Here is a 25,228-nt window from a genome sequence, read left to right as displayed (position 1 = left end):
TTCCTCATTCAGTAGTAAACTAAAACTTCTTGGAAATGCTGTAAAAAATTCCTAGATAACGAGAATGTATTTCGAAGCGTATAATTACAATCACACTGCAAACAGGTTACGATTATCGTCCATTTAACATATCAGCACCAAACCAGTACTGCTAGTAAGAGTATTGAAAAACGGACTTTAAATCGTTTGACTTTAAGGCCGTCTTAACAACTAACTCCTATAGGTATTGCGTAGCGGCTGAGACTAGCAATGAAAGAGACTCAGGGTCGTACTCTAGAACTCTACTCAATGCTCAAGTCAGGATTTAAGTATGGTTTAAAGCACTCGAAATCATACTCAAGTCCCTGCCATTAGGGTCGTATTTCCTGTGTTTGTGTTTCCATTGCAATCCTGACTTGAGCATTGCGTAAAGTTCTAGAATACGACCCTTAGTCTTTTAAGGTCTTTTAAAAAACCTCGACTAATTTTCAACGATTTTTGAGTATAATTTCAAGCACTGGAAATACGACCCTAATGGCAAGGAATTGAGTATGATTTTCAGTGATCACTGCAATACTCAAGTCCTGACTTGAGTATTGAGTAGAGTTCTGGAATACGACCCTGAGTCTCTTTCATCACTAGCTGAGACGTAATTCAACATATATCTCAAACTCTCTGGTATCAGTAGACTATGGTCATCGTCATATTGGATAACTTCAATGATGACAAAGACCTGCACTTTATTGTTTGGGACCTAGGGACCTAATATCGACCTTGAGCTCGGACTTCAGTGCAGTTTATTAGAGAGTGGAAGTTTTGGCAACTTTCCATAAGAAATTGTGGTAATTTATATTAAAAAACTAGCAGGATTAAGTGGTTACGAACCTTAGATCCAGTCATAGCTTAGTAGTAGAGTTTAGTTAGCGTTAGAGCTCCTTGTGAAAGAGTACTCTATTATTGCAGTAATGTGAGCTTTACTGCGTTTCAGTTTTGAAGGGTAAGGCTCAATTTATATTGCGGCGGAACGGAAAGGAAGTTAATTTTTGTAACGGTATTGTACATATCATAATGAATTTTATGCTAAGCCAAAATCTTCCGCGGAATTCTCGCACATGCTCGAGAATGCTCGCGCATTCCGCGGAAGATTTTGGCTCGTATCTAGTTTGTACGTTACACAATTAATCATAAAGTTCATTATGCTAAGTATAATATTGTTACAAAAATTCGCTTCCATCCTGTTCCGCCGCAATATCAATTGAACTTAAGGGTGCCGGTATAATTACAGGCACATGGGACTTGTCAACTTATGTTCCAAGGTGACGGGCGTAGTGGCAGTGCCCCGCAGATTTTTGCGATTTAAGTGGCAACTGTCATGGATAGGCGTGTCGCTTACCACCAGTCGAACGACTTGTTCGTCCCGTTGCTTGATATCCTGATTAAAAATGAATATACACTGTATAACAAGTCCTCAATTTCTGATTCATCCTTGTCTGTTTAATCTGAAACAGTACTATGGACATAAGTACCTTCGTATCATAATCGACACACGCTTTATTAATCGACCTTTTCGAGATACGCGTGATAAGATTTTATCATAAAATGTTTTGTCTACAATTATGGCACTCGATGATTGAATACCAATAAAGTTGAGTGCCTTGCCGATAGTTTAGTCTCTTTGAAAACGTTAAATGTTAAAAAAGTAAGCCAAGTTGCGTGACTCTCTCACTTTACAAAGTTGTGAAATCTCATATGCTATCGGAAGAGAGAAAGACACAAGTAGGAAATAGCAAATGTAATTCCAATAAAAAAACCGAAAGCCGTAGCCGAGAAGCAAACCTTTGAGGTCGGTTTTTTTAAGAAAAGTTATAATTATTGGTATTGTTTATGAAGTAATTATTGTAATTGAATTATATAATAAAAGCACAGTAGTCCTAAATGACATTTTCCAGAAATAACGTTTGGTCGAAATTTCATAACCTCGAAAGTAATTTTGAGAGGAAAATGTTTTTATTTTAAACTCAATTTAACCTAACCTAACCGAACCTAATCATGTCTTTGCGATAAACATTCAACATATCCTGAAATAACAATTGTTTTGTTATAATTCGCTTTTCGATGTAATGAAAATTCGAACAAACGTTATTTCGGAAAAAAATTTCGACTTTGGTAGATTACCGTCCAACATTAAGATAGATTTCTACCAAAATGTATATAACAAAATTTTGATAAAAATGTGAGTTGTATCTTTTTTCGTTTGGAGGAGCACGTTGAGCCAATTTAGCGTAAATTTTACCATTGATACTCCAATAAATTAAACGCCAATTGCTCACCAAATGTATATTTTTTAAACCACTTTAAGTAATTTAGGAGCTCAGAAAAGTGCATAAAGTATTCTTATAGTCATACCTACATGATGAATTGATGAGAGAGAGCTGCCTACATGGCCGTGATTGCTCGACTTTGCGTGGGTACTTCCATGCCCTCAGATAACGATAAAAATGTTATCAATGTTATTTTATCACTTGCATTTCGTGTAGGAGGTTATTGATGTATTTATCATGTCACTCTAGAGTGTTTGATTTGACAACCAACCAAATCCTGAGCATACCGGCCAACTTACCAAGGCCCTATCGACCACTTTGGTTTAACGGGCATGTCGTGCTTAATCAGGTTTCTTTACAGCACTTTCTAGACTGCTTACAATTCTCCTTGCCCCAGATTCGCCGTTTTGTATACCCTGATGGCACACATACGCCTTTGATGTGTTCTGGGAGGTCGTCGTGTAACTTATTACAGTCTTCCAATTCCCTCTTACCTTCAAGAACTGGACTGGCTTGAATTTGGTCTACGCGGCGGCCCGCGCGGCGGCCGGGCGAGAGAGCGCGATCGCGCCGCACGGCCACCGCGCGGTTGTATTTTTCAGAAGAATTTAAATGTTGTTGGCTAGTAAATAGAATTCAGATGCGCCATGAATGTACATGAAGGCGTGGTAACCGGGCAGTCGCCGCGGTCGGATGTCGGATGGAAAACGAGAGTACAGGGCCAGACATGAGCGCGCCACTTTTGCAGTCATAATTTAGTGAACTAAAAATTACAGACGCGCGGCTGCCGGGTCACTGCAGCGCTTTTATAAGCGTCTAAAGCGCCTAAACTTATTACCGAGCTGCAACGTGACGTGACAGATACAGTAACGAGGTTCTAGTGTGTACGCTTGAAACAGTCTTCAATTAGTAGCAGTAGAGCTCTTTGTAAAAGAGTTCGTGCAGGGAAGTACTGCCACCTTACCTATTTCTGCCGTAAAGCAGTAATGCGAGCATTACTGTGTTACGGTTTTGAGGGTTAAGGATGCTGGTGAAATCACAGGGACTTGTCAACTTATGTCACAGGGTGACGGGCGCTTAAAGCTCTGAGTGGCACTGGAACTGCTATAGACAGACGTGTCGCTTACCATCAGGCGCACGACTAGTTCGTCAAATCAACAGGTTTCATTAAAAAAAAGGATTTTCCCTGCCTGGTCCAAATAAGTCACAGTATTGAAATAAAATTTAATGTATTCAGAGTTGCAAAATGTGGTCTTATTGTGGTCTGCTTCTTTAATATTTATCAATATTTTTACGCATTTCTCTTGTGGAATAAAGAGGTTGTTACATGGTTAGAGATGGGTGTTTAAACGAAAAGCACTTTCGTTTTAAGCATAAGCGTTGGTTACTGGTCAGTTCTATAGGGATTCAACAATTTCATTTTTTACAACGTGCCTAAGTTTCAAGTAGCGGCATCTATGTTTACTAAACAAATTAATTCAACATAACGTTGCAAGCTTAAAAAAGCTGTTTAAAAAAACATAAAAGTCTATGCGCTTAAACGTTTTCTAAACGATTTTGTTAGCTTCAAACTAAAAAGCGTTTAAAAAAACACGCTTTTTTAAAAAAAAGCACAACGTTTAAACGTTTAAAAAATAAGCAGTTTTACCCATCTCTATACATAAGTGCCATTTAGATACATATTTCCTCATAAAGTGTATTTCCCCGTAATTAGGCCACGAACGAATATGTATGGCACGCATAAATAATTTTTACATTATCACCTCGGATGATTTGCTTTTTATTGTGTAAGATAGAGTGAGATAGCATGAACTATCTTTTGCAGTAACCGAACTATAGTGTATATAGTGATGTGGCGTGCGCTTCTATTGAAACTACTTTTAACTTGAGTACTAAGAGCAAAGGTTAATGTACGTGTTTACGGAGTTAATCAAGTAAACGGTTTGTGTACTTGTGAATAAATTAAATTATCATGCATAATCATATTATGTACCTGCATATCGCACATGAAACCAAAATTTATTTATTAATAAATTTATGAGAGCAGTAGAGCTCCTTGTGAAAGAGTCCAGGGAAGTACTGCCACCTTACTTATTTTTGCCGCCAAGCAGTAATGTGAGCATTACTAGCGTAGAAAAGCGGTTTTCTTTACATCAAAAAGCTTTTATAATATAGTCGGATAAAAATATGAAAAACACACAAAAATATAATGATTGCTTTCTAGAAGTGCTCTATTTCAAAAACATATATTTTTGTCAGGAAGATGCTTCGCAAAATTGACATAATCGTGTACTTTGTCAACATTATCATGCCATTGTGATTGTTTTAACCTATGAACAGCACAGTGTCCCATTCACAATAAAAGTGAAAAGGAAATATTTTGGATTGGGTCACTATTTTTAAAAAGCACCGATAACTCGTTTCTTAATTTCAAACTACTCACGCATATATTGGCGAACATGTCATAGAGGTCATCATGGAAAAACACCCACACTCAATAATATATAAATAGATAGGAAAAAAACAAGTACAATTACATTCCTTAGTAGATTAATATGTAGGTCTTCACTAATACAATCTAATTGCGATTAACAAAGTAGATAGGTTTGTAAACCTGATTCTGATAAAGAAATTCTTAATAAACATGTGTGATGAACTAATCAATTAGATGATGAAATAATTAGTTAATATAATTAATAATAATCTGCCCCACCATTTACCTGGTTTTAAATTTCCTATACTATGAGTACCAGAGAATCCAGAACACCTAGACCAGAACTAATTAGAAGAAAAGTCAGTTATTAAGTTCATCAGCCTCTCGTAGCTGTAAAGGTATTTGACTGTGTGAAGTGAAGAAACTTTCATAAGTTTCTCACAGGTGGCGGTGACGGCAGAAAAGGCGTCTAAACCCAATATCAGAAATAGGTAAGGGGGCAAAACTTCCCTGGACAAACTCTTTCAAAAAGAGCTCTACTGCTATTAAAAATAAAAAAATATTTAAAAAAAGACGTGATCAAAAACTTTATTGTTAATAAAAAATAAAAAACTTTTAATATACTGTCTTCCTTAGCACAGGAAGACAGTATATTAAAAGTACCTAGAATTAAAAAGAAAGTCTTTCTTTACTTTTTTCTTTCAACATTTTATCTTATTTGTTACAGGCGGCGAGATGCCCGTTAAGGACGGCATCAAAAGGTCGTTGGTTGGCGTCATAGATGATGGCACCAAGACAGTTAGATTCGTGGTACGTTACATAACAACATAATTACCTATTTACGCTAAACACTCAGGGCGCGCTCCCGTTATGTCGTAACGTGTGACGATAAATAAACGTCACGATAAAAATGTTACGACTATCTGTCATTTGAAGCTGCGATTATCTATCGCACCTTCAAACGATTCTGCCGTGCAAATAACAAAGCGACTGCCGTGAACCGATAAATTGTCGCCACGATCTAGTGGGAATAACTAAACACGACAGTCGTTCAACAATAAATAAAACGTTACGACATAATGGGAACGCATCCTTACGTCAAAAAAGTCGTGATAGAAAGTTGTCGTTAATCGTGTTTTACTATATGTGAACAACTTCAATTAAATATACAAGCTCCGACACTTTAAAGTGCACGACTATCTGTTGTCACGACATAATGGGAACGCGCCATCAATGTGTACAACATACAAAAAATATAACATAGGAATGGAATATCGGTGAATCAACCAATTTCTGTAACATCGTCCCTTCAACATCTGGCACCTCCCTTAGATCCCACATGGGATGGTACTGCTAAATATCAACTGGCCACCTATGAAAAGCGTGTTATGAGGCTTGTAGGTGACTCAGAATTTAGCGAAGCTAAACACTAGGCTATGAACACCGCGCCGTAAAGTTGCTTGCTCATCGGCATTCTGCAGGATAAATCTCGGAAACTGTGCGAGGGAATTGCACGATTTCATTTCACCTTCTCCTTTCCATTCCGTGAACGCTATAACTTGGGCCTTTTTAGGCAAGAGTGAATAGACATTATTTGGGTATGCATGCTCCATCGTCACATTCCATCAGGTGAGGTGGGGGTCAAATAATCACTTATTGTTTTACATAAGGATATCGTCGGTGTTTTGAAGAAAGGGCGAAATCGCCATTTTGAAATATTTTTCAGGGAAGCATGTTTTACTTTTTCAAGTCAGTTTAAAAATATTTACGTCCTGTTTTAAAATTCAATTTTGGTTTTAATAAAGCTTTTTTTCCAAAAATTCGGCAGGAAATCCGGTTACTGTCAATGGATTACGTTATTCAATTTTGCTACTCAATTTTGGCCTATTATTGATGATATTGATATCACTAACATGTGGTTTCAACAAGACACAGACACAAGTCACTCGGCCACCGAAACAATGAATTTATTGCAAACCAAATTTCCCGATCGTATAATTTCACGATATTCAGCAGTTAAGTGGCCAGCTCGATCATGTGATTTAACACCGCTGGATTATTTTTCATGAGTCTATACGGAGCCAATCTAATCGATTGCAGCCTTAAAACTCAAAATTTGTGAAGTGATTAACGAAATAGACCCACCATTTTGTCAAAAAGTGATTAAAAACTTTGATGAAAGAATCGACATCTGTGGCCGTGGTGGACATTAATCAGATATCATTTTTTATTCATATTGATTGCCAAATCTTACTTTTTTTAATACAGTAAAAATTTGAATCGTTGTCATCTAAATTTATTGTTTTATTTTGATTTACAAAACTATGTAAAACGTTATTCAACCCAGGTATTAGTATTACCAATTGACAGGTGACTTAAATTACCAGATTAACTATGGACAATGCGACACCACAGTTTGCTTCGTATGCAAATGAACTATGTAAATAACACAAGGTCGAACAAGTTAATAGTATATAGTAGTTGTGGTTTATCTATCCAGTTTTAACCTGCTTTATGAGTGGAAGTTTACAAAGTAAAACGTGACTTAGGTGTGTCAGGTTATTGGCCATTAAGAATTGTAGCTTCAGTTCGATAGCACGACTACCCCATTACAAAATCTAGCAAGTGTTTTAGACAAAATTTTACAGGAGAGCCTAAAACTCAAATCAAGGTCGCCCTTAAACTCTTATTTGAAACAGTAATAGTATTAGGTAAGTTGATGCCACAAAAATGATCACAACTTATACATATATTACGTATTTAATATCCTTCCTAACTTAAATATTTATGTACGTAAGTAAAATGACTGAGCAGCCAGAAACTTGATATTATATTAAAATTTCAATCAATGTGCTGCCATCTAGTGGTTAATTGCTAAACGAATTGGAGTTATTAATTTAGTTCTCCAAAAGAGAAGCGACCATATTGCAGGAGTAATAGCTTTACTTTCGTTTCGTGTAATAAAAAAAATATTTCAATAAACTGAAAATTTATTAAAATAAGACTTTCCGATGATTTGCACGAAAGAATGACACAACCATACCATACAAAGCGAAAATGGCGGACCGAGCTCCATTAAGTTCTTCGAGACCTATAGTCTACTGTATTTATTGTTCTGTGTACCAGACAACCATGCCAATTACCTGATCCCAAACAAGGGAATTTACTGTACTATTGAGTACCAGAGCAATAGTATACTCAGTTAGAACCAATTTAGAAAAGTTCGATTCCATTTGTCATACCAGGAATTGAACCCGGGATCTCCTAATCCAGTGCCCAAAGTTCAAATCGTCACGTCAGGCCACCGAGATTGTCAAATTCACTCGTTACAACTTTGACATCACAATTCACAAAATACCTTTAACCACGTTGATTTTACATTGAAAAAAGTATATTTAGAATTTACAAATACTAAAGTATTTCGAATTGAAAATCAATTAAAAATAACAAATTTTCCATTAGTATTTGCTCACCTGTTCGAATGTTGAATACAAATTACGTTATTGTACTTTGTATATCTATATGTGTCGATGTTTTAGGTTTTCGCGGTTGTTACACATAGGAAATGAAACTATTTTTCCGGATTAATAATAATAATAACGCACACACTCAACATAGCCCCGCACTAGGGAAATCTTGTGTCGCGGATGGAAACACACATTGACAACTACAAATTACACCCAAACTCATGAGAGAAATAAATGTACGCCATACAAATATTTCTCCCGGCCCGGGAATCGAACCTGGGACCGCTGCGTGGCAGTCCGGCATGGTAACCGTCCGGCCACAGAAGCAGTTAAAATTTTTAAGGATTTAAATCGCATATATTTGTTTTTTTTTTTTCAAACAAACCGACGTTTTAAGTCCCTTAGTGACGGTTATATGTTTCACAAATGATTTTATTTTAACAATATGAATCTTTATTAAGTTAAATTTATTATTAATTAATAATGGAAATTAGAATAAATTAAAACATATTAATCAGTACTGCAGTCTTCTGGATCTGGATCCCAAACTGGTGCTACGGAGAAACCATCTTCCCTGCCGAAATTAGGATGTTATGTAACGGACTTCTTTTGCAAGGACCTGGAGCTTGTCAACCTTGATTGAATGTTTAGTCCATGTAATCCATGACATGCTCGCAAACTGCTGACTGGTTTACGCGGCGGTGTTTGACATCAGCTATATGTTCTTTGACGCGGGTACAAATACTTCGCTTCGTTTGTCCAATATAAGAGAGACCGCACCCGCAGTCAAGCTTGTAAACTCCTGCATCCTGTAAGGGGATGTTACATTTCACGGGTCTCTGGAACTGAGACATTTTCCTCAGGGGCTTGATATAGGTCTTGATAGACGCACGCTTGAGGACTCTTCCGATCTTGTCTGTAACACCTCTCACGTAAGGTAAAATGGCAGGTCTTCGCTCAACTGTTGGTGGTTTCACACGGCATCTGTGGCATTGGCGTGGAATCGTCAACTCGCATGCAGGACCTGCTTTATATGCTGTAGTTTCCCCGCCACATGATTACTGTTGTATAAAATGTTAGCAATACAATCTTGCGAGGTTGTTAGTGTTTTAAAAATAACCCTGTATATTCTGGTTACAAAATAAGCTAGGTTTACATTGTCTATGTAATAGTAATGTATAAAAGGTGTTTCTATTGTGTTGCTTGTACGTGATATCATATGTACTTATTACGTACGTAAAGGAATATGTGAAAAGAAATATGCGTGACGCGAGGTATGACCTTGTATATTGTACATATATACTGACATAATTCAGCATGGATGAAAGGGTTATGAGGCAATGACAAAAGGTAAATGAACTGGTGATATAAACGTATGCATTGTGAGTATACCTCGTGGAAAATAAATTAAAATTGTGATTTATGATTTATCGTCATAGGTATTTTGTAGCTACTTGTGGAAGAGTTCGTTCAGGGAAGTACCGCTACCGTGCTTATTTCTGCCGCGAAACATTAATAATAAATAAATAAATAAAGCACACACTCATAGCCCCGCACTAGGGAAACCCTGTACCGCGAGTGCCATGGACACATACATAGACACCTAGAAATTACACCGAAAACTCACTTGAGAAATAAATATAGGCCATACAAATATTTAACCCGACACAGAAATCGAACCCGAGACCTCTGCGTGTCAGAGCAGCATGGTAACCGTTCGGCCACGTAGGCAGTTTGTTTGGCACCAATGTTTTTATATAATAAATAAAGTAATTTGTTTCGCATTTCTAGGGTCCATTCTTAAATTATAAAATTGATTAGAAATTCAATTTAATATTAAAAATAAATAAAAATAAAAATTAGGAGCAAAATTTAAATTTAAATCACAATCGAAACCAAAATCATAACCACAATTAACCATAAAATAATAATTTAGCTCTGTATGTTCTGTATTAATGAGAGAATGGTACATGTCAACTTGACAATTAACGAAACCCAATTGCGGAGAAGAAGAGAGAATTGTAGTAGCAGGTAGGGCTCTTTGTGAAAGTGTTCGTCCAGGGAAGGCAGTACACCTTACCTATTTCTGCCGCCAAGCGGTAATATCAGCATTACTGTGTTCCGGTTTTGATAGGTAACTAGCTCTGAGTGGTACTGCAACTATTATGGACAAGCGTGTCGCTTACCATCAGGCGGATGACTTGTTCGTCCCGTCACTTATTATTATAAAATAAAAAGACACCACAACACCACGCTCAACCGGTATCAGTCCCTATGAGATGATACTTGGGAGATCAGTTAGAACTAACTTACGTGCATTATTGGTTAAACCAACAACGACCACATTACCACCTCTGGTACCCAATTTCCCAAGTCATAACTATAAGGCTATATATTTAGAAAATTACTTTAAATAATCCCGGTTGCGTTTTTGACACAAAATTAGGTGCTCAATACGTCATTATATTTAGTATATTTTAATATGCATTGGCCGTTTAACGCGTTTCCTAGTAGGTTTATGTCGGGCCTTAGGAGATTAATTCCACGAGTAATATTGTAAACAAATCTCAGCACAGAGTACTAAAAAAACGGACCTCAAAGTTCTTAGAATTAGTTCTTAGTTTTATTGAAATCGGTTACCGGAAAGTGCGCGATTGCCACCCTTGGAGATGGAGTCGAATTGTGAACCTCTTTTTTTAAAGTCGATTAAGAAAGGTCTCCATGGAAAAGGTCTAACTAGTTTAAGCCATTGTCCATTTGTTTCTTTTTTGTTCAGGTACGCCATGTTAATTAGGTCATTAAATTATCTTCTTATCTTTCCTCAGATATTCGAAGCTGAAAGTTCAGAAGAACTAGTAGCGTATCAACTAGACAAAACGGAGATACAGCCGCAGGAAGGATGGTACGAACAGGACCCTAAGGAGATCATGCAAAATATTAACAAGTGCGCTGAGAACGCGTTGGAAGAGTTGTCAGAACTAGGTAAGTCTATTTAACTTTTGTTGGCAACAGGAAAGACAACTATGCACTGTATAGATTATACTTTGCTCAATTTATGCCACAGTCCTTTACAGCACTCTGCAAAATTGGTCTTAAATGAATAAATTTGTTATACAATTACACCAGCTAAAGGCGGTTTTCCACCGGCGAGGCGAGACGAGACGAGAACCGGCTTATTTTCAGAAAAAATTCCATTAATAGCTCTGTGGTTGTGGATAGTGACAATTCAGTGCTGTTGAGTTCGTTTAGCTATAAACACACACCTGAAGTGACATGTCAGACATGTTAGATAAACTTATCACCCTTTGTTGCCCGTGGGACTACCAGCTGAACTACTAGTTAATAATCTCCCGTGTTACTACCGACAGGCCTAGTGGTATCACGGGTAATTGTTTTTGTCCGTGGTACTACCACTAGTAAATCACGTACCCAATTAATTATTTGTCAATGTTTCAGGTTATTCTAGGGAAGACATCGTCTCACTAGGCATCACGAATCAGAGAGAAACTACTATAGCCTGGGACAAGTTCACTGGAGAACCTTTGCACCCTGCTATAGGTGAATATCACACGCCCACGCTCACGCCCACGCCCTCGCGCACGGACACACACACACACACATACACACACGCACACACATAAATACTTACCAATATCGTATTGGGTATAGTCAACACATGAGGGTGCCATATACAAACACATAGACAATCACAAACTCACAAGAGAAATACATAAATGTAGCCCAAACAAATATTTCTCCCGGTCCAGCTAATGGACTCGGGACCTCTGCGTGGTAGACCAGTGTGGTAACCGAAAACTAAATGTTTTCAACTAAATTTTACGAAATTTGGCAAGAACACAACCTCTGAAGTCGCGTGTCTTGCACACCGGTTTTCATGGTGTAGCCATCCCGGGTTCGATCCCGGCCGGGTCAATGTAGAAAAAGTAACTTTTCAACACATTGTAATTGTGGTAACGTCGTTGTTTCCGATTTCCATAACACTTACTTTGGCTTTGGGATCAATGAATCTAAAAAAACCGACCTCAAAAGTACGTGGAATTACGTCTATTTGCTAAGTTTTATTGAAATATCCTCTAGTTCGACACTATACAGGACTTGATACTGGAGATAATAAAAATCGGTTCACTCATCATTACTCAAAGTATATTGAGAGAAAAACGCCTTGAATTGGAGAAATAGCAAAATCAACCATTAAAATAATTGTTCCTTAAGTAAAATTTTGGCGCTATTTGTAAAAATGCATCTTCATGCGTGAACAGCCACCCTTAGAGGTGGATGATTTTCTTCAAAATGAAATGGGACCACTATGGAAGTACCCCCTTTCCAACAAAAAAAGAATCATGAAAATCGGTTCACAAATACCGGAGTTATCGCGTAACATACGTACAAAAAAAAAACATACAGTCGAATTGAGAACTCTCCTCCTTTTTTGAAGTCAGTTAAAAGCAACATAACCGTTGGTGCGACTGGGAATCGAATCCAGAGTCTCCACATCCAATGCCTACAGTGCATACCATTAGGCCGCCGAGGTCGTCATATTTATATTTATTATTGTTATTTCTTAAACACAAAATATAACTACCTAATACTAGCTATAGGTGCCTAACTATACTAGATCTAATTACTCACAGGGCAGGGCATCCTAGTTTGGGAACCTGGCACAACTTTGTACATATTTCTATGTTTTGGCAACGAAGTTATTATTTTTACTCTTTATTACTACTAAGCTTCTTACTTTATGTCAAATTAGACAAAACTTTCATTATTTACAATTTTTTTCAGCATGGAACGACATCCGTACAGTCAGCACAGTGGACGCGATCTTGGCGAAAATACCAGATCAAAATAAGAACTACTTAAAATCCATAAGCGGTCTTCCCATTAGTCCATACTTCAGTGCTTTAAAGATGAGGTGGATGAAAGACAATATTAAGAATGTTCGACGAGCCAGTCGCGACAAAAAGCTTTTGTTTGGAACTGTTGACTCTTGGATTGTTTGGGTGAGTTCATTTATTCTTCACAGTCTTTGTGAAGTCTATAACATCCTTGTTATAAGTCTACACAGTATAATCAAATCTTTATAGTCCTTTTACAAGTTTATTACGTTTCTAGTCTTTTAACTAACATGTGAACTAATCAATTGCTTTTTTCTAAGAATTTTTCTTTATGTTCGATCTTTGTATTAAAATCATAACAAAGTAACCTAAATTGAACTGTACTAAACTAAATTGAATATCATGGCGGTGAAACATTCTGACGTTCAATAACAATTTGATTACATTTAATAGCGACATCTCTTGCCAGGGCTGGTAGCTGTAAAGGTACCTAACTGGGTGACGAAATACTTTCATAGATTTCTCATAGATGGCGCTACGGCTAAAAAGTGGTTGAAAAACCAATTACAAAGTTTCACACAAAAACAAGCACATAGAAAAATTCGTGAGGTACGCTGCCTGGTTCGTTCCGTAGCTTTGTTAGCATAGCGTCTGGCGCGGTTTGCTAAAACTAGTCAAAGCTCGTTACTCACATAGAGTTTTATACAATCCTAGATATCGGTTATTAGATAATCACTCTTTCAGTGAATTCAGAACTTTAAAACGCTCCCCTGTAAACTTGGCAATTTCGACATACGATACTTTACGTAGGAGGGGTAGAAATATATATATCGTGGTAGTAAAACATCGTCATATTCAATACACTTTATATTAAAGTTGGTAATGTTACCCTGGAGATAGGGAGAAATTGCACACACACAGGCACATGGCTCTTGTCAACTTATGTCTCAGGGTGACGAGCGCAATGTCAGTGCCCCTCAGATCGTTGCGATTTAAAGCTCTGAATGGCACTGCAACTGTTATCGACAGGCGTGTAGCTTACCAGCAGGCGCACTTGTTCGTGCCGTCACTTGATATTAAAAAAAATAAAGAAAAAACAAGTTTAAAAATTATTTAAAAAACAAAAACCTGACTGCAAAAATATTTAGCGGGAAAGATAAAAAAAAAATATATTTTCTATTATGATTATTTTTATAGCCTATGACACTCCCACAATCAAGACGATTCTAACGACACCTCGAATGTCAGAATCCATCACGCCGTTTACGCTGTACAGCGTGAAAAAGAAATGGACATACATACACTTGAAAAACAATCCTCCCGCAGTCGGGTAAAAAAGATTTACTTTGATACCTAATCTTGTTTTCCCAAGTTGCGCCACGCATCTAGCACCCTTTGGATTACAGAGAGCTTTAAATTATTAATTAATTTCAGAATTTAACCGGCGGTCCTAACGGAGGTCTTCACATAACCGATGTGACCAACGCGTCAAGAACATTGCTTATGAACTTAGAGACTTTGAACTGGGACCCAATGCTTTGCCGGTTAGTGATATTTTATATCGTAATTCTTTTTAAGACTTGATGCTACCTCAGCTCGAATACAATTTTTTCCCGCACTAATACGGTTCATTTTGCTTGGGTCGAGCGGCAGGGTCACTGGCTTTATTTCAGAATTTATTTTTTGCAAACGCAATTAATGCCATTTCAATGTATGTTGTATGGCATATGTGTTCTATTTAGTTCAGTTGATATTAAAAAAAAAAACATTGGTATATGTAAAGTACCTATTGAATGCAGCGGTTTTCTTGCAAAATTTCATGGTGCGTTTGTGTTTTTTTTCTATCGTGAAAATTTTTCGGAATCGTGTTTTCACACTGTATGGTAATCAGTATACATCCTCAATTTTACTATATATTTTTTTCCAAATTGATTGATTCAACAGTTGCATTGTTATACGGAATCAACCAAAGCCATTTGAGTTTGTATAGATCTTAATAAGCCATCAGAAGTAATGAAATCTGCAGGGCTAAAAAGGCCGTTTTGGCAGAATCATAATATGATTAATTGATAATTCATCAAATTATGAATTTCTTGCAATTCATATAACGCAATTCATCTATTTGACAGTGTTCCATGGAGGTAGAACCATAGAACACTGTCAAATAGATAAATTGCGTTTTTTTTGTTTTAAAATGTACGATATGAATTGTCAATTAATCATATTATGATTCTGCCAATGCGGCCTTTTTGGCCTTGCTGTTCTGATGGGACAATGAACGATATTTAGAGAAGTTAAATTCAATTATTTTCCTTTTTTCTGTACATAGTTATAGTCGACTCAAAAATCGTTGATCGTCTGGAGATTTTCATTATTTATTTACATCAGTAACAAAAAATGAATCGATTAAAGCCATAAATATATCTTGTAGAAAATATAATTTTTTTGGAAGTGTGTAGCCGGCGCGATGTAATTTTTGTGACACATTATTTTTCTTTTTATAATTTTCAGGCTGTTCGGCATTCATCGAGACTCGTTGCCGCAAATCGTTAGTAGCTCCGAGATATACGGCCTAGTTAACGACAGCTCCGTCTTAGATGGTATTAGAATATCTGGGGTAAGTTGTACATGTATACTACGCTTGGAATAAACAAAGGCACTACTAACATTTTTTTAAATCAAAATTACGAAGTGTACATATTTGGGATCAGGAAAAAGAGTCCAATCTACCTAATTTTTTGTAGAAATCTATCTCAATATTTATTGGATGTACGATTAGCCGACTTTTTGGTTCTGAGAGCCTTCAATTCAACAGAAAAGTGTGAAGGAATTCCAGCTTTTTGGTTGAAATTTGTGTCTGTGTAATGTAATTAAAGATCAAATTGGCTTAGAAACTTTCTTAAAACGTCGTTAACTAATGATGCAATAAGGAAGCCATATCTTAAATGAATTTTACTGCACAAAGGTTAATTTGGTTTAACACCTTTCTTTACTCGGATCGACTCAGAGACAAATAGTCGATTACGGGGATCAGGTATCTTTTTTTATTTAGTAGTGAAAGAGGGAAGTACTGCCACCTTACCTATTTCTGCCAACAAGCAGTAATGTGAGCATTACTGCGTTCCGGTTTCGAAGGGTAAGGGTGCTGGTGAAATTATAGGCACATGGGACTTGTCAACTTATGTCTCTGGGTGACGGGCGCAGTTGCAGTGCCCCTCAGATCTTTGCGATTTAAAGCTCTGAGTGGCACTGTAACTTTTATGGACAGGCGTGTAGCGTACCATCAGGTGCACGCCTTGTTTGACCTGTCACTTTTTTTTTAAATTCATTTAATAATCACAAAAACATTAACACGGTTTTACTTTACACTCTTAAACCTAAACGGATTTGTATGAGAACGATTTTATTAAATGTAAACAATATACGAAAAAAAGATAATATTATGAAGGTATAAAGCAAATTAATATTAACAAAAAGTTATGCAAGCCACCGATTTACCGCCGCATCAGAGTACGCGCTGTTGCAGGGAAACCAGTTCCACTAGCAGCATTATACGCGCGCATAGAGGCTGTTCGAAATCAATATATAATGTGCCACTACTAGGCATGGATTACTTATAACAAAAACAAAAATGAAGATAATAAATATGTACTATAAATATTATTATTATGTTATGTATGTATAAGTAGATTATAAAAAAATTACATAAAATATATTGCTAAGTTATGGATAAGAAAAAATTTTTGATGGTATATTTTATATTTTTTTGATCAATTTTTCTTTCTGTTTTTTTAATTTATTTTTGTACAAACAGTCATTACAATATTAATTTTTTGTTTAAGATACAGTGGTAGCGTGTTTATAAGTCTAGGAACCAAGTAATTGGTCGTACGAGCACCATAAAAATTACGAAATTATTAGTGACCTGGCGTGTGACTATGCCAAAGTTCTTTAAATTTTTGTTAAATTTTAAGTAGTTTTCTGTCAACAAAACTAGATTTAATCGTTTTTGTATTGGTAGCACTTGATATTATAAAAAATCAAATCAAATCAAAAAAGAATTAAAACAAAATTTTGGGCATCGACTGTAAAATAAGCTCACTAAATGCACAATTAACATTTATATTATATTATTTACATATGAACAAAGTTTTCTACTATAAAAAGTCATATTTAGCGTCGCATCGGACCCTCAATAATATATTCTTAATTAAATGCAATTTTTCCAGTTGGTTTTCGCGATTGTTACACAAAGGAAATGAAACTATTTTTTCGGCTCTATATCGAGTATATTTGTTTTTTTCAAACAAACCAACGTTTCGGTCCCTTTACTAAAATTAATAGAACAAATACGAATAAACAAATAGTCAAAGTGTCCAAAAATATACCCGACACTTGTTTCGGCTCTCACTCGTTAAAATTTGAAAATGCTCGCAATTATGGATGACACAATATAGAAAAGCAAATTGTGCAGGGAAATAAGTTTCATGTTTTTTTTTTTTATGTTAGAACCAATTAGAAAAATATGTTGTTAATCCAGAACCAAAAATCGTGTTACATGGTGTTATTTTTGATTCCACAGATACTAGGCAATCAGCAGTCAGCGTTAGTTGGACAAAGCTGCTTATCTGCTGGCCAAGCGAAGAACACCTACCGCAGTGGATGTTTCTTACTATACAACACGGGCACAAGGCGAGTGCAATCGACACATGGACTTATTACCACCGTAGCTTATAAACTGGGACCGGATTCACCCGCTGTTTATGCTTTAGAAGGTGCGTATATTATAGTCTGTCAAATTGGTGCGCGATGCGCCTAAGGGGCTACGGGCGTTGGACGGACTAGGTAGTACGACGCGTTAGGTGTGCTACATGCGATCAAGATTACGCGAGATGTTTCCGAAGATATGGGAAACAAACTTTTTTATGGAGTAAATTTCGTTGCTGCGGTACAGGTAGCAGTGGCAACAGGTAAGTTGTCAATCAGGACAATAGGCAGGGAGCTGCCCGCTACGTGCACCCGGGGTCGCTTACTCAAGGCACTATAGTCCATTTCACAGAGGATGGGTACTTAGTAGCCGTACATGCACCTGGGGTCGCTTACCCAAGGTACTATAGACCATTTCACGGAGAATGGGTACTGTGACATTACAAATTTTTATTTTAAATGTCACAGTACCCGTACGTCTACCCGGGGTCACTTACCCAAGGCACTATAGTCCATTTCACAGGGGATGGGTACTGTGAAATTTCAAATTTTTATTTGAAATGTCACGGTACCCGTACGTGCACCCGAGGTCGCTTACTCAAGGCACTGTAGTCCATTTTACAGAGGATGGGGACTGTGACATTTCAAATTTTTATTTGACATGTCACAGTACCCGTACGTGCACCCGGGGTCGCTTACCCAAGTCCATTTCAGAGAGCATGGGTATTGTGACATTTCAAATTTTTATTTCAAATGTCTTAGTACCCGTACGTGCTCCCAGGGTTGCTTACCAAGGCACTGTTTACCATTTCACAGAGGATGGATACTGCGACATTTCAACAAAAAATTTGAAATGTTACAGTACCCACATATTTAAATACATAGTAAGTACTGAATTTAGCGTAATGATTGTTAAAATATGTAAACTATTGATTAACACAGATAAGTTTAGTGTACTTCGAAGTTCTTATAAGACTATTTTGTTCTTCCTTGAGCTCAAAACATTTGACTCAAAATAAAATATGTTCCTCTTACTACCCGCTCACGCGATACATGCAGCCGTAGACGCATACCACACCTAGAGGTGCCGGTGATGAGTTTGTACCGATTTATCGGATTTCGAAGTTATAACAGGTAAAAGAATTAATATTAATTGCTATTTCGGTAACTACTCTAGCAAACCATAAAGTTTTTAATGCCGGGGTCTGTCATTTAAAAAAAATAAACAACTTCAAAAATACGTCAAATCGTGTGTGTTATTGTTTGGGCTGGTGATTTCGGTGTTTATTTATTGAAAACATACCGTAAGTAGCGTTTTTTAAGTTTACCCTGAATATAAATGTTTATAAACTATACTTTAAGGAGTAATTTCATGGTAAACGTTAAAACCACTTAAACCGAATATTATCATATTTATCCAAATACACCAAAAATTTCATTAGTGCTTTTTAAGTGCAGGATTTGCGGTGTATTACTGCATTTTATTTGAGATGTTTTTGTTGGTAGTACGGAGGGTATTTATTTAGCAATGCAGAATAATAATTTTTATTTATAAAAACTTGTATTTAAACTGAATGATTTTCTAATTGCGAAACCAAATAGCCGCCATTTTGCGGTAGAGTGCGTGAGCGGCTACACCTGACCCTAAATTCTGTTTAAAAAATTTCAGGTTCTATAGCGGTAGCGGGCGGCGCTATGAAGTTTCTCAGAGACAACCTGAAACTGATCAAAGACGTTGCGAAGGACACTGAACAAATCGCCGGTCAAGTTTTCTCTACGGGTGATGTCTACTTTGTACCAGCTTTCAGTGGATTGTATGCGCCTTATTGGAGGAAAGATGCTAGAGGGTAAGAATTTTTATGATTACCAGAGATTTGTTAATTAGTAGAATTATTTATTAATATTTTTTTTGTAATAACTAAGTGACGGGACGAACAAGTCGTGTACTTAATGGTAAGCGACACGCCGGTCCATAACAGTTGCAGTGCCACTCAGAGCTTTAAATCGCAAAGATCTAACGGCACTGCTACTGCGCCCGACACCCTGAGACATAAGTTGACAAGTCCCTGGTGCCTGTAATTTCACTTCGCAACCGGAACGTTTGTTCCGACGCGCGCTATCGCGTGTCGATGCTTGGTTAAAGTCGAGCGGTTTTGCGCGTCGCCGAGCGTTACTTGGGCGCAGTGACGCGTTAGACGCTGACCACACTGTGATCCGGGCGAGCTAATGCGAGAGTCGTCGCACGATGAAGCGCTTCGCCATGTGTTGTAGTTGAAAAACACGACGCAACGCGACGCTTTGCCTCTGCGCCAGTGTGAGTTGAGCCTTATTGTCCAGCGCCCCTAGCGGTCACAAGAAGAAACATCATTTTGCGCGGTCGCTAGCAATAACTGTCATTGTAACATGGTAGACTCAGAGGTGTCCTTTGTACATAGTGAAGTTTTTGTTAAACGTTTGTTATTATTTCTTCTTATTTCAGGATAATCTGTGGACTAACAGCGTTCACAACTAAAAACCACATAATAAGAGCTGCTTTGGAAGCTGTATGCTTTCAGACCAGGTAATAAATTGTTTATAACTAAACACTAGCGTCCCTATCTATATTATAGAACTTAATCATGTTATACGCTTTAGATTACATGGCTATGAATTTATTTATTTATGTTTATTTGAAAGTACGTAAATTTTTATGATAAATCAAAAATTATTTCGAATTTAAACAGTGGACCAAAATATTGACGGATGCATTGGTAGAGGTTTAAATGGCAACACTAAACCAGCCTATCTCTCGGTCCCGGCTAAGCCGTAAGCTATAATGGCGCATTTATACCGCGTCGTCTGCAGACTACTTCGCCTGCCGAAGGGGACGTGCTGCCTTCGACAGACGCTCCCAGTCGCTTCTGTCGATTTTGGCTGCAAACGACTGTCGTCTGACGGCTCACTATTTACACCGAAGGTCGCCTGACAGCTTGGTGTAAATTCGCTATAAATAAATAAATAAATCATTTATTTGGCATCCAAGGCCCACTTGTTTGTAACAACAGACATTTTTAAACTTATGACTATTGTTAGTATATACAGAGGCAAAACATAAAAACACACATTATATCGCTCGAGGCACCGCCGACTACCCCGTCATCTCACCAGAACGTGGATAAAATGACGAAGCATCGGCGCATCGATCTTAGCAGCAAACGTTTTACGCCATAAGAACCTAGTACGCGGTCTCCATGTTGTAAATATTGCACGAATTTTTTTTGCCTTTTCAGGGACATTTTGGAAGCAATGAACAAAGACTGCGGCATGCCGTTGTCGAAGCTTCACGTGGATGGGAAGATGACGTCGAACGACTTATTGATGCAGCTGCAGGCAGACTTGACCGGCATTCCAGTTAGTGAGTACATTACATATATAATTATATTGTAATGGAGCCAGCGCAATCACTGGAGACTTAATATATATCGTTCCTGTCATAATATGACTATAAAATTTCGGTACAGTACCCCATGTATAGATCTGTAAAGCCTAAATTAATAGTCTGCAAGTACAGCCTTGGTTGCGCTTCTAGTTAGCTCCTGAGATCGTGTTGTCGGTTATTATAATAATATTAGAATGCCGGGAAACTTGATGATTTTATAGTTCAACTTCCGTCCTGGTACGCTTTCTAAAAACAATGTAATATCGACTGTGAACTGGCAATGGGTACTATCTCAATGTTGACAACTTTACAGGTGAAGAAAAAAATTGATTGCGTCGTTTATATAGCATCTGGTTTATTAAATAAAAATACGTAGTGTACATATAAATGTGTATATAAGTGACGAGATTTCTTCACCTGCAAAGTTGTCAAAATTGAGATAGTTCCGGTTGCCAGTTCAGAGTTCCCAAGTGACTGAATGATTTGTAATTAATTTAAACAACGCCCTGGTTGGAGTATTGACTGTGCCGTGTGCAGTGCGCGCGCACACGCGGGACATGGCGGCGCTGGGCGTGGCCATGGCGGCGGGCAGCTCCGCGGGCGTGTGGAGCTGCGACGCCTGGCGCCGCCGCGCCGCCAACTGCGACACCTTCCTGCCCACCACCACGGACGACGGTGGGTACACTCGACTTTTCCTGTGCAGTTCAAGTCTTTAACAAAACACCCGAAAGTAATAATAATAATTTTTTCAATCATTATTTTTTTATGGGGATTTTGTTCCAATGAACACGTCACCCTCATAATGACACACCCAACGAAAAGGTTACAAAGCTTAAATAATGACTTTGGTCTGTTTTTAAGTAACGGAGATGCCAAAATACAGTTTGCACTACCAATATTATTATTTTTAATTTGCAAGTCAGATCTTTGATCCTCGTTCCGTTTGCACTCCATAATTATGTGGTAAACATCTTCGACAATCCCACATTCACTACAATTTGGACTGTCAGATTTCCCCATCATATAGTAATAATAACCCACACACTCAAGCCCCGCACTAGGGAAACCCTGTATCGCGGGTCTCATGGACACATAGACAACTCAAAATTACACCCAAACTCACGAGAGAAATGTAGGTCATACAAATATTTCCCCCGGACCAGGAATCGAACCTGGGACCTCTGCGTCGCAGTCCGGCATGATAACCGTTCGGCCACGGATGCAGTTAAAGACACAACCATAGACAAAAAAATGCAATACTTTCTGGACTCTTATTTTTAATTTTAGTGAAGCGACGTGCTCTTAGCTTAAGTAACGAAGATTATTCAAGTTGATAAATTTTGGTTGTCTAATAAATTATAATGAAATGAAATAAATTATAAATAATTATAGTAAATTCTTATTGTTTATCAATGAATCGTGGGATTCTTCTCTATATGAACGAGAATCATCACTTGAATTCTCGTTAATATTAATTATTATTAATTCTTGTGTACACAAATTGTCACATGCAACATCACGATCCCAATCAGACAATATCTTCTGTTTTGTACCCGTTCACATTCACGATTTACACTTCTTTATAAATAAAATCGATTGTTATAAAAATTCGAACCGGAAACGCCGTACGTCACTAATTGATTAGAATTCGAGCTGTCAAAAGTTACATAAATGGTTGAATGAGGGTTACCCTACTGCGGGGTTATGTTGAATGTGTGCATTATTATTATTATTATGTCAGTAATTACGGAACTTCCAAGGCACGCGTGTCAAAAGTCAAATAAATGGTTGGACGGTGTATAATGGTTATATTACTGTATTGTAATATAAAGGATAAGCTGTTCCAAGAGATAACATTCATTGGTGCAAATAATATTTCTTCAACTCTACACAGTTACAAAAACAGCTTTTTTTCCAGATCGTGACGCCCGATACACAAAATGGAAAATGGCAGTGCAACGGTCCCTCGGTTGGGCTACGACCAAGAAATCCATCGCTATGACAGGTCAGAGACGAAAAAATAGCATGCAAATAAGCGTAGATAATACCAGTCGAAAGGACTCGGTGACCAGTAGAAACGACTCCGTAGTAGAACATTTAGAACAACGAGTGAACGTCGTTGTTAACAACGAGGACTTTGTTGAAGATCTCCTGAATTATTCGGTTAGAAGGTATTCCCTGTTCTTGCCGACTCGTACGCCTAAAACTGAAAGGTCGATTTTAGACGACGCGGAGTTCTTCATGAGTAAGAAAGAATGCGATTACGGTACATGTCAGTGTTGCCCTACGGAGAAAAAGGTGCAAACAAATTGGGAGTCTATTGAGGAAATTATTGAGAACGACCCGGAGATTATTTTTGACTGTGATGACAACCCTATTGTCGTTGAACCTGTAAAGAAATTTGACTCTCTGTTACTCGATTCTGGGTCCAATATTATGAGCAGTGGCATCAGTTTGACTAAGCGTATTCAATTGGAAAAACTGCCTGATATTTTTAAAACAATTTGCAACAAGTTGTCGCATACCTCTTTGACGTAATCGGTTAAATACATACGTGGTCGTGGATCAATAGTAGAAATATTTATTGTCGTTGTCAAACCATAAGCAAGGCCTGCAATCAACGGTTTCACTTAAATTTTTTTTAGTCAACAAACAGTTACTTATTACAAGTACGTGGTCATCGAGTATATAACCAGAAATAGAGACGAAAGAAGGGCTATCCATCCCTGGCAACTCATCATGTAAATAGGCCTTATATCACTTTTAAATATCAACTCTCGTTTGCGCTGAAATCACAAATTAGAAAACTGAAATAGTACAGCGCCAACAACTGACCTGTGTGTACGTATATTCCAAAAATATTCTATATTTATTGAAACAATCTCTAACAATCGGGGCTGTTCCATTCGGTGGTGTGGGGAAAAGAGCAAAACAGATGTTTATGATTACAGAACAAACGGAATCACATTTCATCGGTAATTAGATATTAAATATGTAATTTTGCAATTTTCGTCCATTATAGCAATGCTCAAGTTAAACTGGTCGATTTGAAGTGAAATAATTGACAACACCCGTCAACTGTTTCGAATTCGGGCTGGCCAATCGGAGCGCAGTTGTCACAGTAATTATTTGGCAGAATAGTTTTCAAACAAATTAAATGATATTTCGTCTCTATTTCTGGTTATACATGTACTCGACGTACATAGTCCATATCTAACAAGTAGTGGCTTAATCCAACACCGTTAACCGTAGTTTACGTAAACAGTTTTCAAAGTTCAGTAAACATTACACTTCTAATTCAGTGGTCGCACCACTCACAAGCCTACACTAAGTGCCAGTGTAAACCGGCGGAGAAGGCATAGGATATGAATGTTTGTCAATGTACTTATTTATTTATTCATGGAAAACCAACAGCTTCTTACATTTAATAAAAACAGGAAAGAAACATAAAGCCAATTACAGGTTTCCACCTATAACTTCGGACAAATCAAACTTTAAAGAAATGAACAATAAACAGTATTTCTTAGCAACATGCACTTACATAAATATAACAATACCAGGCGCTAATCACAAATGATGAAATAAAATTAAATAGAATGCCCGTGAGTTTAAGCTTTAGCTCATCAACATTACAATAAAATATATCAACATCCAGGTCATGATTGCTCAGCACACTATCCAGCTCTTGCTAGCTGTATGTAGAAAACTATTTTGTCTATAATTAGTCCTTGCTAAGGGAACTGCAACAAGGTGATAGTATATCATACAACGCTATCCATATAAATAAATGTACATATATTTTATGCTATGTCAATGATAATAAAGTATAAATTTCAAATGGAAATAAGATGTAAATATCAATGCTCCGAGATCGCAGCGCATATTATTATCTTTCTGATACCGCGACGGTGTTCATCGATCCTTCGCCGAAGCCAGCCTTAGGGGCTGCACTGATGGAGCAACTTTGATCATCGAGTTTCGGCAACTGGCAACCCGCAACTAGCTGTTTATGACGTTTTTTATATAATTTCAAGAAACCGCGCAAA

The 25,228-nt window shown here is 37.4% G+C and overlaps 1 protein-coding gene across 2 annotated transcripts in view; it reads left to right on the top strand.

The window, feature by feature from the left end:
- LOC113233571 (glycerol kinase) overlaps nt 1-25,228 on the top strand; it is a 42,851-nt gene that overhangs the window by 10,775 nt on the left and 6,848 nt on the right. Inside the window, exons 2-13 of one of the 2 annotated variants that reach the window (XM_026468712.1) lie at nt 5,462-5,544; nt 11,027-11,183; nt 11,658-11,759; nt 13,005-13,222; nt 14,492-14,601; nt 15,569-15,674; nt 17,640-17,832; nt 19,434-19,611; nt 20,244-20,324; nt 21,034-21,158; nt 21,720-21,857; nt 23,101-23,187. In XM_026468712.1, coding sequence (XP_026324497.1) covers nt 5,462-5,544; nt 11,027-11,183; nt 11,658-11,759; nt 13,005-13,222; nt 14,492-14,601; nt 15,569-15,674; nt 17,640-17,832; nt 19,434-19,611; nt 20,244-20,324; nt 21,034-21,158; nt 21,720-21,857; nt 23,101-23,187 — 1,578 coding nt within the window. Of the gene's footprint in view, nt 1-5,461; nt 5,545-11,026; nt 11,184-11,657; nt 11,760-13,004; nt 13,223-14,491; nt 14,602-15,568; nt 15,675-17,639; nt 17,833-19,433; nt 19,612-20,243; nt 20,325-21,033; nt 21,159-21,719; nt 21,858-23,100; nt 23,934-25,228 lie in introns of those variants that run through there. The other variant, XM_026468710.1, reaches the window with a different exon arrangement.

This window comes from Hyposmocoma kahamanoa, unplaced genomic scaffold (assembly GCF_003589595.1).
Source record: "Hyposmocoma kahamanoa isolate Upper Pololo Valley unplaced genomic scaffold, ASM358959v1 79, whole genome shotgun sequence".
Taxonomy (NCBI): domain Eukaryota; kingdom Metazoa; phylum Arthropoda; class Insecta; order Lepidoptera; family Cosmopterigidae; genus Hyposmocoma; species Hyposmocoma kahamanoa.
Note: the sequence above shows the minus strand (reverse complement) of the source record. Positions and strands in the feature narration are given on the sequence as shown.